This window comes from Punica granatum, chromosome 1 (assembly GCF_007655135.1).
Source record: "Punica granatum isolate Tunisia-2019 chromosome 1, ASM765513v2, whole genome shotgun sequence".
Classification (NCBI taxonomy): Eukaryota; Viridiplantae; Streptophyta; class Magnoliopsida; order Myrtales; family Lythraceae; genus Punica; species Punica granatum.
In genome coordinates, this window is record NC_045127.1 from 2,931,385 (window position 1) to 2,944,189 (window position 12,805).

General features: G+C 37.6%; 2 protein-coding genes across 4 annotated transcripts; one reads left to right on the forward strand and one right to left on the reverse strand.

Annotated features, from left to right (window-relative positions):
* Nucleotides 1-1,268: 1,268 nt before the first annotated feature.
* LOC116198601 (NAC domain-containing protein 21/22-like) lies at nt 1,269-5,769 on the forward strand. The gene is made up of 3 exons (XM_031528822.1): nt 1,269-1,664; nt 3,587-3,852; nt 4,955-5,769. Exons 1-3 carry the CDS (start codon nt 1,496-1,498, stop codon nt 5,378-5,380), a joined length of 861 nt encoding a protein of 286 aa, XP_031384682.1. The 5' UTR covers nt 1,269-1,495; the 3' UTR covers nt 5,381-5,769.
* A 4,166-nt stretch (nt 5,770-9,935) lies between these two features.
* On the reverse strand, nt 9,936-12,701 carry LOC116192715 (TOM1-like protein 2). 3 transcript variants are annotated; one of them, XM_031521333.1, is made up of 4 exons: nt 12,552-12,701; nt 11,701-12,235; nt 11,012-11,266; nt 9,936-10,608 (listed from the first exon to the last, which is right to left on the reverse strand). In XM_031521333.1, exons 2-4 carry the CDS (start codon nt 12,190-12,192, stop codon nt 10,345-10,347), a joined length of 1,011 nt encoding a protein of 336 aa, XP_031377193.1. In that variant the 5' UTR covers nt 12,193-12,235; nt 12,552-12,701; the 3' UTR covers nt 9,936-10,344. The 3 variants fall into 3 exon arrangements, with proteins under 3 accessions (XP_031377193.1, XP_031377191.1, XP_031377192.1); XM_031521331.1 differs by having other exon boundaries at nt 9,936-10,714; nt 12,552-12,700; XM_031521332.1 differs by having other exon boundaries at nt 9,936-10,714; nt 12,562-12,654.
* Between the last annotated feature and the right edge of the window lie 104 nt (nt 12,702-12,805).

Below are 12,805 nucleotides of genomic sequence, written 5' to 3' on the forward strand. Positions count from 1 at the left end.
TCATTAAGTGGACCCAATATACATACTATAGCTAGCTAGCTATACCTGATGATCGATCATGAAGGATTCTTATATGCTAAGCTCGAACGGTTCACGTGCTCAAGATCAGGCCATTAATATATATTTTTTTAAAAGGGAGATGCGGACCCCACCGCAGCTCGCATCTGATCTCGGCCGGGCCAGTCGTTCTTGGATCGGCATACATGTTGCAAAGTTTTGTCACGGACAATATCTTAGAGTATGTAAGCGAATTTAACTTCAATTAAAATAAGGCTTATGGACATAAAAAAAAAAAAGCATCACTATCATACGACAGCAGCAACGAAAAAACGCCTTATGATAGGTTTTTCGTGTAATGATAATAAATTAAGCCGCCACCTCATTCCTCTATACCTCAAGAGTTTGGCATGCAGTTATTTTTTTTTCTTTTTAATTTTAATTTTAGTTTTCTCTAGCTCTGCACGCTATCATAAGATATCAGAGTATCTTTTCTGAAATTTAATTAATAATTGTGTGAATATATAAGCAAGCAAACAAAAATGAAATTGTACCGAGGACCACAATCAACAAAAGTACATTGAACTTATGATATATGAACATGTGAATATGTACGAGAGGTATGTTTTAAAAGAGGTGCTTTTGTATCAATGTCTTTGACTCCTTCCGTAAACTTGTGATTTCTTTAACATTTTAGAATATAATTAATCTTTTTCTTGCTTTCTATTAAGTGCTGGTTAGATTGTTCAGATGTTCTTCAACTTTTAAGTTATATTAATTCACTTAACTAATTTTTAAAAAGTTATAAGTGTGAAAAATTCCTTAATAATATTGATGAAACATTTTGGTGAAAAGCCAATTGAAATGGAAAATTCTCTTGTGAATATCCATACATATAATTGGAATTTCCACTAGAAAATGGAGGAGGGAATGGATAATAATGTGTGGATAAAAAGGAGTGTTTTGGAGGAGTTTGGTGACCCTTTTGTCAATAAAAATCAATAATGGGTTTGGCTCTTTGTGCATTAATTTGGTAGCATATTTGGATGGCAATAAATATAAGGTATACCCCACACACAAAGGAGGAAGAAAGAGAGAGAAAGAGGATTACTTGTAAATATGGTCTTTCTTGAAACTTCATAACTAATTACACAATCTCTTCCTAAGCTAGCTAGAGAGGTGCCCCCACACTAGAATATACACAATATATGCACATATACATATATATCTATATGTTGTGATGGATCAAAGCAATACTTACAGGCCAAGGCAACCCATTGATGAGTGCTTCTCTATATAAATAGGCCTCTACTTCTTTTTTTGCTGAATAAATAGGCCTCTACTTGTTGGTCTCTTATAATATTTCACTTCATTCATCATTAATCTCAAAGGGAGAGAAAGAGAGAGATAGATACAAGGATAGCTGATAGTTATCGTTCCGTATCTTCCGGGCACACACAAAAGTGATTTCTTCCGACGTACACGACCGAGATCATTAATGGGGCTGAGAGACATCGGAGCAACTCTGCCACCTGGGTTCAGGTTCTATCCCAGTGATGAGGAGCTCGTGTGCCATTACCTCTACAAGAAGATCACCAATGAGGAGATCCTTAAGGGCACTCTCGTCGAGATCGACCTTCACACCTGCGAGCCATGGCAGCTTCCCGGTATGTATTATATTTCTTCTTCGTTATGCCTATATATAGTTGTTTATTTGTTTTCCAGCATCACTTGGTGTTAATCTGCTGTATGCATACGCATTATATGAGCAGAAACTCGTGTTTTTTTGCTCAAGTCTTCTTCATCTGCCTCCATACAGTTTCCGGCCGTCAATTGTCATAGGTTGTGCTAATTATTCACTAGGATATCATCTGCAGCTACCCCTCTATATGTATATATATGTTTATATATTTCAAGCTTGAACTATAACATGAAAGGATATAGAAGCATTATTAATCGATGATACTGTCAAATGGCCACTAGCTAGGAACTCTACCATATAGCTAGCCATTATAATGAATCTGCCATGTTGTGATTATACTCGCACAGTTCGACTGTAAGATCGATTAATAATGATAACGTCAACAACTTCGGGATGAATTAAGTATATTCTGCTCCTTCATCTGAGCTCGGAGGAAGGAAAAGGATATGGGGAGAGAGAGAGAGAGAGAGTGCATACTGTATATATACATATATGTCTTATCATGTCATGTAGATATAGTAGTCTTTCTGATCTGACCCAACATATGTATCTTCTTTAGCCAGTATTCGGTCGTCCGTCTCGGCCTTCTTTTTCTCAAAATCATTTCCAAGAAATTACGCCCTAACTTTCATAGATCTTTATCTTATCACTTTACGGTATATATGCACTGGTGCTTACGTGTGACAAGACTTGAAAAAAGCATCTTATGTACATATATTCAAATAAATATCGGCGAACCACTAGCACGGTAGTCTAATAGTTAAGTATCAAGCGCTCCACTTGAACATCACGAGTTCGAATCTCACTGAGAACGTAGAGCTCGCCACTATGTGAATGTATTATGGGATGGCGGTGGCCGGCTCATAATGTTTGATTCAGTGGGTCTTAACTTAATTTACTAGTGTGTTGGTGAGGTGCAGTGACCAAATTGGGCTAAAGTCTCAGCGAGCTATGACAAAAGGAACATTTCGTCGCGATTAGGTTCCCTTAGTTGGGGCAGCCACAGCGAGCTAATAATCCGACTTAGCCTTTTAAATTATAAAAAAAAATATCGGTGATATACATGAGAATTCATCTGGTGGTGATGATTATTATGTGTGGTAGTTATGATAATTATATTATGGGAGAATGCTAATTAAGAAAATAATGGCACCGCATCGTCGGGCCCTTTGATTACGCCCATGAAATTTGCTTCTATGGAGATGAGATGATGACATAATTGTTTCTGAAACTTCCCGCACACAATAACCTGAAAAGCCACAAAAAAGGTCAACAGCTTTTCAAAAAGTTGTCTTCACATACATAAATATTATCAATATTTAATAAAACAACACATAAATTAAATGTATTTAAAGCATCACACACACGACACACACTCACCGATTGCTTGAGCTTCTGATTTAAGATTCGTTTCTCTTGTTTTTATCCAATTCCTCTTCCCCCCCTCCCCTTTTCCTTAGCCTTTTCTGATAAAAAGATCAATCTATGTTCTCGTTGAATAATTATTTTCCCATTGCAAGCAAAATGTCATAAATCTATTAAAAAATAGAGATGAAGTGGTACGGAAAATATATAATAATAATATCGCGTGAAATTCATCGCATGATTTCATAGGTAACGTATATTATTAAACTACGTTTTCTCATTAGAAAGGGTTTATGATAAAAGGATTTACCCTTTTTTTCTCCTTTTTTGATAGGAATAATTTATCTTCTTATCATCATATATTTTATTCACCCAATATCGGGCTTTTTGTTGACGTAGGGGCCATGCCCGGGCAAATACATATGTTCCTTGCCTATCCATATACAAATAGTAATAACTTCGATTATACTTTTTCCATTAATATTCATTACATACTAAGCAACGTGTCTATTTGTATTGTAGATGTGGCTAAGCTCAACGCAAACGAGTGGTACTTCTTTAGTTTCCGCGACCGCAAGTATGCCACCGGCTTCAGGACCAACCGCGCGACGATCACTGGGTACTGGAAGGCCACTGGGAAGGACCGGACGGTGCACGATCCGGTGACGCATGAGATCGTGGGGATGAGGAAGACGCTGGTGTTCTACCGTAACCGGGCTCCTAATGGGATCAAAACTGGCTGGATCATGCATGAATTCCGCCTGGAAACCCCGCATATGCCTCCTAAGGTAACTCTCTTGTGTGTCGTTTGTGTGTTATCCTATAACATTACATTTTTTTTGGGTGGAATCTATGATATTAATTAAGTGCATGCCTTTCACCCCCCACAAAAAAAAAAGTGCATGGCCGCACATTTTTATATTTCTATTTTAGGAAAGAATCCTTTATGTATATACCAGTGAATATTCCCATCTAAAACTTCTAAATCCCAATGTTAATTTCCACAAACAGTACGTTATTTTTACTCATCAAGACATCAAATATAGCTAACCTGGGAATTAAAATTAGTTCCATATCGCTAATCGAAAACCCGTATTAAACTGATAAATGACAAAAACCAAAAGAGACTTAAGAAGTGATTCTTTCTTTGAAAAAAAAATGATAAAAAATCGAGATTCATGCATGGACATATATATGTAAGAAACTCCGGTATATATAAGCTAATATAGACACACACTTACCGATAGATAGTACTATGCTTTTGCCGACACTGCTAAGGATTTTGCTTGTGAAGGATAAGGTCGTGTACAACTGTCCGTGAACGGAACATTGAAACCCATATATGGGCTAACATTTTTAGCATAATGACAGGAATACGTGGACTTTTTCAGTGAGACAAGGATATGTGAATTTGAATCTTTAAAATATCGACGCATTTTGATTTCAAATATTGATCGGCAAGCTAGCCAGTTAGTCTATTTTCCTCTCGAATCAAATGTGAACTGTTGTTAAAACGACATATTGTACATACGTGCCTTAATTGTTTTCGTCGGCACCCACTAGGAAATTACATACGTATCCCGATCATCGAAATCTCGAAACGAAAGAAATGGAAGGAAAATGAGTGAGATGAACCCTAGGAAACCGGAACGAAAGCAGCGGTGTTTGTCCCTTTCTTGTTGATATTAATTATTGCATGCATGTATGAATTTAAAATAAAATACATGCATCTATTTATCACGTGAATATATTCCAAATCTGACTTTTCTAGCACGTTTATTTACACTATTATTATTATTATTATTATTATTATTATTGTTATTATTGACATTATTATTATTATTATTAATCACCATTGTTAAAAAAAAAAACATTATTGCAATATATCAGGAGGACTGGGTGCTGTGCCGAGTGTTCCATAGAAGCAAAGCAGCAGCAGACAACATCAACGACTCGAACGTCGACCTAAGTCACCACTTCATGTTGGAGACGACGACATTGAGCCCTCCATCTAACAACTTGACGTTAATGCCCCGTGCTGGTTATGGCAGCAACCACAATTATGATCCGCTCTTGTCGTCCTCGGCTTCGTCGACCCTCCATCAGAACAACCTGACCAGCAACAGCAATGACAATAACAACAGTTCACTCTTCCATCTCCTCCAGCATCACCTGGACAAGAACTCAAGCGACGGAAACTCCAAGGCCATGGACGACATGCACGGCTTCTTCTGGGGTGTTGACGGGTTGTCCTCAAACAACAGCCTAAGCGGAATGAGGTTCGACTTGGACGATGATGGGGGTGATATATTCTAATAATTGATATATTACGTTGGTGATGATAAAGTTTAGAGCTTGAGGTGAAGAGTGAGAAGATTTGAATACGTATGGTCGATACTCGTCCATTTGTGGTGTGAGATAGATGGCTTTGTTGGACATATGTATGTTCTCTATTATTTGGGTTTTCTTCTAGAGATGAACACGTACGTACGGGTTGCACTTTGTCTATATCATATATATATATATACACACGCTTATAACTATACTTTATACATATATAATTGTTATTGATAAAGTTAGGAGGTTGTGCTAGCTAGAGAAAACATTTACATATGTAGGACTTTTGATTTCGCCTTTTATTTAGTTTGCTCCACAGCAATTATTGTAAATTACACAAATATATATATATATATATAAATGGACAATGTTGTTGTTAGTTAGTTATATGCTCTAGAGCTGATATTACAATTGGATAATTTCTATTTATGGTAATAAATTTATTCTATTATTGATGAATTATTTATTAGAGTAAGCCCTCAAGATACTTGGCAGATACTTCATTATCAAAAAGTTGTGAATATAAGTGGTAGAGCTATCTTGTACAAGTTCTTTAAATTATTCACGATCATTGGAATCTTTGCTGGACACTATTGTTCCTACATAACCGTTTCCTTTGTCTGTATTCGTGAAGAAGTATATAGATACTAATGAAAATGGAGCAGCGAGTCTCATACTAGTCGATATTAGATATCAAAACAGACTTGTACATCCTTGTGGAGATAAGTGAATTGAATGTGACGTTTAGATAATATTCTAATGATGCATTATTGCCGTCTATGAATATATTTAGACCATATTAGTGCATATAGTCTTTTTACTTGAGATGAAATGGTTATCTCATACATAGGTAGTTAGGATTTGCTCATGCTTATATGCTTATGGTAAGCATGGGTATTCAGCGAATAGTGGTCCTAGGTAATTATGTATGGAGGTAAGTGACCATTCAAAAAATAATTTATTGACCTAAGTAAACAGGGAAAGATTCTATGAATTTGAGTTTTATTCTTGATTAGGAAATCATTGGCTAATGTGGTTGGACTTAAAATAGAAAGGAGTTTCTAATTTAAGTCCTAATGATCTATGAATGGAAGCTCGAAGATTCCATATGGTCAGTTAATAGGATTTGACATTTATCATAACCCTGACTAGATCAGGATCTACAATGAAGGGACTTGAGTGCATAATATATATAGTCACAGGTTCATTAGAATGTACAATTAGCACATTCGTCACTATTTAGATTATCATGATATGCTGGTAGGTGTCACTCATAATCGTGGGAACCAAGGGCATTTTGAAAATTAAACTTTTGGTTATGGAAAAGAGTTTCGAATAATTTTGAAGGAGTTTGGCATTATAATATCATCGCCACTTAGTAATGAACCTAGTTAGTCACACACAATAAGACGTGTTTTAACTGAGGATGAATTGAGTCTAATTAAGACAATTAATTAGGAATCAATTCTTGGATTAGACTTGCAATATAGTTGCAGGATTGCTAACACATCTTCAAGTCAAATCCAATATCGAGGTGAATTCTCATAAGGAAATACGAGAGTTTTCTTATTTGGAAAGTTTTCATAATTAGAAAGTCTAGATGTGGAAACTTATATCGATGACGTAATAGTCTTTTTCTCTTGAAGTTTTGGTCATAAGATGACTTATATTTGTAATGGTATTATATTGACAATAAGTTAATTAATTGTGAATTAATTAATTAATTGCAAACTGATTCCTAGAGTCATTATGTAAAATATATATATATATATGGATATGTTTTATATATTAATTTGGGGCATTAAATACAAACGCAAAACCGAAAGAGAAAAAGAAATAAGATGGGCACACGGCTTAATTCGTATAATGGCCTACTGCCATTTTGTTTTGTCGCCAATTTGGAGGGTTGAGACATTTCTCTTTGCTGCAAAAGAAGGACGTCCGAGACCGCCGATAATCCTCGGAGACAAACAAGTTCCTGTGGACAAGCTAAAGGCCGCAGAGTGGTCGGCTTCAATCATCTACAATGATATGTTTCTGATAGGTATATTTCGATAATCCTTGTAGGAAATTTTATAGAGTTGTGTTGTTTAATTCGAATAAAAGACTATATCACACCCGAAATATGATTTTGGTTCACGACATGATATTCATATGATAAAATTTTTAATTATTGTTTTACGATTTCGCTCTGTTTAATTCGATTTTTCTTGCAGTTATCTTTGTTCTCTTTTATCTCTTTGCGTCCTTAATTAATTAATATAGTCACGCCGAGGAGCAATTTATCGACTAGGTGTTAGCTATATATTGTATGCATGCACATGCAAGCTTGAGTTAGATTATGGACAATCTCGAGAAAAATCGATGAATTCGGGAATACATATACACAACTAGAAGCTGTTACATATTCAGATACAAGTAGATATTCTGACGAGGAATTTATTACTTGACAAATCCTTTTCACCTATGAACATGGAATACAGCTCCAGCTTGATCTCATGGATCTCGGATTATATACGTGTATGTAAATGCGTATATGTATAGATGCAATGCATCATGCATCAGGAGCTTTTGTCTGGAATCAACCCATACACAGAGGAAAGATCAGCTCATTTATTTATTCATTTTTTTCCCGATTACAATGGAGGCTCATATACCTATTGCGCTGCAATAGCAAACGCCATTGCACTGCAATCATTTTTCTAAACCATTGAATTATAATTATTTAGTGATTGCATCATACAATGATACCATAAAACTTCATCGATCAATTCTATTTTTTCTCAAGCAGATAAGTCCACAACAAAAACAGATACAAGGAGAAAATGCCCGATCAAAAATTACAAGAACGGAAACAAAACAGTTTATTACCGGGCAAACTATAAAGGATAATGGGAGAAAAATATCATAGAAGAATGAATACAACTGCAGTTTGCTATCTTGAACCGTAAATTTCGTTCACTACCTGCTAATTGTATTTCATCGTGGACTCCGATAGTAATGGGAAAGGAGGACATCCAAAGGCCCAAACTATAATTATTTAGTGGTTGCATCATACAAGGAAAAATTACTTGAATGATACAAAACATTTTAAGTTGTAACGCGGACGGTACAAAATCTTTTTTTTGTAACAATTTGATACAAAACGTATTAAATTGTTTCAATCAAGTACAATCCGTCAATTTCCGTCGACGCCGTTAGTAATTTCTGACGTGGCACGTGACGTGGCAAACCTTATGACACGTGACTGGATACTGTTAAGAATATCTAATGTGGCATGTGACGTGGCAAGTCTTATGACACGCAGCTGAAAACTTTTAGCATGATGTAACAAATGGGTACAAAACCTTATTAAGATGTAGCAAATTGATACAAAACTTTATTAAGATGTAACAAGTTGGTACAAAACTTTATTAAGATGTAACGAAATGGTACAAAAAGTTTTGTATGATGTAACAAATTGATACAAATAGCGGAAAAAAGGACAACTACACCTAATTAAAATAATAAAAGGGGAAATCTGTATTGAATGGTGCTGCAGGATCTATACATATCCAACGATGGAAAGACCCGTATTACGATAATATGGAGTCATATTACCATGAGCGAAAAAAGTATCTGGTAGTATGAAAGATCTTTGTAATGAAAATATCTTTGGAATGAAATATCTGGAGTCGTAATACCGTGCCACGTTAGAAATTTTTGGAATGAAAGATCTTCCCTCTATTTTCTCTTCCAATATTTCCTTTCGAACTTATGTACTTCTCTCGAAATCCAGAGGGACCAAAATTTATGATGCAAATTCATACTGCCATATATTTTTTTCGCTCATGGTAATATGACTACGGGTTTTCCCATCGTTGGATATGCATAGATCCCGCAACACCATTCACTATGGATCTCCCCTTTTATTATTTTAATTAGGTGTAGTTGTCATTTGTTCCGCAATTTGTATCAATTTGTTACATCATACAAAACTTTTTGTACAATTTCATTGCATCTTAATAAAGTTTTGTACCAATTTGTTACATCTTAATAAATTTTTGTACCAATTTGTTATATCTTAATAAGGTTATGTACCCATTTGTTACATCATGCTGAAAGTTTTCAACCACGTGTCATAAGACTTGCTATGTCACGTGTCACATCAGATATTCTTAAAGGCATCCAGCCACATGTCATAAGACTTACCACGTCATGTGCCACGTCAGAAATTCTTAACGGCGTCGACAGAAATTGACGTATTGTACTTGATTGAAACAATTTAATATGTTTGGTATCAAATTGTTACAAAAAAAAATTTGTACCGTCCGCGTTATAACTTAAAAGGTTTTGTATTATTGAAGTAATATTCCCCGTCATACAATGATAACATTAAATTTCTTCAATAAATTCTATGATTTTGCTCGATGGACCAAAGGCAACAACATAGGCCCAAACTAGTTTGCCCGTTTCGGAGAACATCGAGCTAGGTTGGCATCGAATTCTCAACTGTTGGACTTTGAAACTCTCCACGTAGAAAAGAAGACTCTGAGACCCGGCAACGTATGTTAAATGAATTATGATAATGTTAAGACATAATGAAGGCCATCGACAAACAGAAAGCTCTAACATGAGCAACCGGCAATTCGTCTCGAACTTGAAGCTTATTATACTGTCAACTATGTGATACATCTATGCTTTAAATATTACCTTGTAGTTTCCCCGAAACTAAGATGGTACACTCATGTTATAGCTAGCGGCCCGTCCATCTTTTCGAGTTTCATGATTTCTTTCGTGCAGGGGGATCTTGATAATCAGCTCCAACAATTCGACTCGAACTGAAGCTTATTCTGTCTACTATGATATCCATGCCCTAAGATTACATTGTACTTTCTCCGAAACTCAGATGGTACACCCATGCTATAGCTACCGGCTCTTCCATCCTTTCGGGTTTCATTTCTCTACTGCAGGGGGATCTTGATGATCAGCTCCAACAAGTTGAGATAGGGGCTGCTTCTGCCCACCGCTGCTGCTTTGGTTGCTGCCTGATTCGGGAGCCTCTCTCTCTCCTGAGGAGACCGAGGAGGCAATATCTGTCTTGTCGTGGTCTTTACTGCCCAACGGGACTGAAGATGCTGTGTTTGTCTCGTCAGGGTCTTTACTGCAGACTTCAACCCCGGCAAACTTCGATATGATCTGTTGAAGCTCATCATTGAGGCTGAGAGCTTCAAAAAGCAAACACTCATCATCAGTAGTGGTCTCGATGATCCCTTGGATCATGGGCTGTGACAGCTTGCACTTCTCCAACATGCTTGAGCCCAACTCATATTCCTATATGATGCACCCACACACCAAACAAAGAGATACAGACTTAGATTAGTATAAATACGGAGTTCTAGATTGCTAGCAGGGTCTCAATTTAGCAGGAGATCTGGCTAGCAAAAAGACTACACAGACCCATATAGATTCAGCATCGTGTTTATCTTCTTCGACCCTAATATTAACACTACGATTGTGCAAAACTTAATTGGAATGAAAAGCAATTGAGAAAGTGATGCTAAAATAATTGATCTCACGAATCAATCCTAAGAGACTACGAGTTCACATTTTTAGTGAGTGAGTCATCACCTCAGCCGAAATTTGTCCTGTTTCAGTATTGATCATGCTTGAGAGCAAATCAATGGTGTTTCTCGTCTCGACAAGAATTTCTTTCTTTTCCTCAGTTGATAATTGAACAGTGCCCAGGAATTCTGTGCGAGGAATAGGGTATCCTTCAGCCCTAGATGGAGATAAAGGCTCTCGATGAATGTATGATTCCAAGGCATACTGCTCAGGAGACGAGCTCTCTTCATGATGCTGACGCTCCCTTCTGTTTTTCAAGCTCTGTTGGGCAGGGCAAGAAAATGTCCCTATGTTAGCAAAGTCGATATTTAAACACAAAATCTAGAAATCCATGGTAGGTAGGCACCAAAGCCTGGAATTTTAGAGGCAAAAGAAACAATAATAGAGGCAGCAACACGAAGCCTCAACATTATTAACATTTTCAGGCATGAAAGGCTCTGTCATATCATGAAGTAAACATTATGTTAGGCCATAGTCGATTCAATATTCAAGAACTCCCACAATCTTAACTACTTAATCCAGATACGGCATGCCCTGTTCTCCCCGAGTATTTAAGAGGTAATCTAGTTGAAGAATGATGAAATTGATATACCACGAACAAGAATTCAAAGATAAACTTTTCTGGAAGCTGAAGCTAAATGGGAAGACGAACAAATCATGTACGATTGTGATAGCAAGCTGAAATGATGGCTGACCATGTATGTTTGACGGAACACAGGAAGATAATCCAGGCTCTCCGACTGGCCCCATGCTGAAATCAACTGCAGGGCCTTGTCTCGATTGCCCTGATCTGTCCGAGGGTTATCAATCATCCTCACCATCTCATCCAACACCCTCTCCGAAGCCACCTCTGAGAAGACCTTCTCGCAGTTCATCGTGCAAGCCTCCAACAGATCGAGAGTCAGACTCTGACTCACGGTGCTCCCACCACTGGCGATCTTCCTCTTCATGGCCCTCACGACCTCAGGCCCTCTGAGCTCCTCCCTGTTGATCATCGAACATATCCGAAGGTTCATGCCCCAGTTGGGCTCTTCCATGGTCTCCAGGGTGGCCTCATCGACCATCTTCGATTCGAGAGTCGGGGTTTGCATTATGTCCTTCACTTTCTCGCTCACCATTCGACTCATTTGAGCCCCGCTCGTCTTCAACTTCTCGCCCCACTGAGCTAGATTACCGAACCGTTCCATCTTCTCCGCTGCACCCAATCCTTCCACGATTTCTCACACAAACCTGCATTCAGATTGGGTCCCGGGAACAAAAAAATTCAGAATCTTCCTTTCAGGATACGATCAAACTACAACCTTGTAACCAATTTACATGAACCAGCCCGACTCCGAGCGGCTCCGCAGCATCAAAACCTAACCTTGATTTGTGGGTCGATTCAGAATTCATAGGAAATGCTCATTGAGCAAAGATACTCGGACATATACCAATCAGAGTACACGAATTACAGAGCTCAGAGGCCAAAAGCAGCGCAAGAACAAGGAGAAGAAGACGATGGATCGTCGGAATGAGGTAAGGAGCTCAATCGAGGATCTGGGCTTACCGAATCAGACCTTGGTGAGATGCAAATCCCGCGTTCACCAGCTGAAGCTCGTCATCAACCCAACCAGAAGGAAAAGCCGGGGAGGTGCTCTGCTCGTCGTCCTTCTGATACTGAATTGGTCCTGTCTTTCTTGCATTAAATGCGAGAGGGAAAAGGCTGAATTTGCACAGGCACCCCTGTCTTTTTCAATTATTCAAGAGGAAGCCTTGTACTTGTGATAAATAGTTAGTTCCTTCTAGTGATATTCTCTAAGC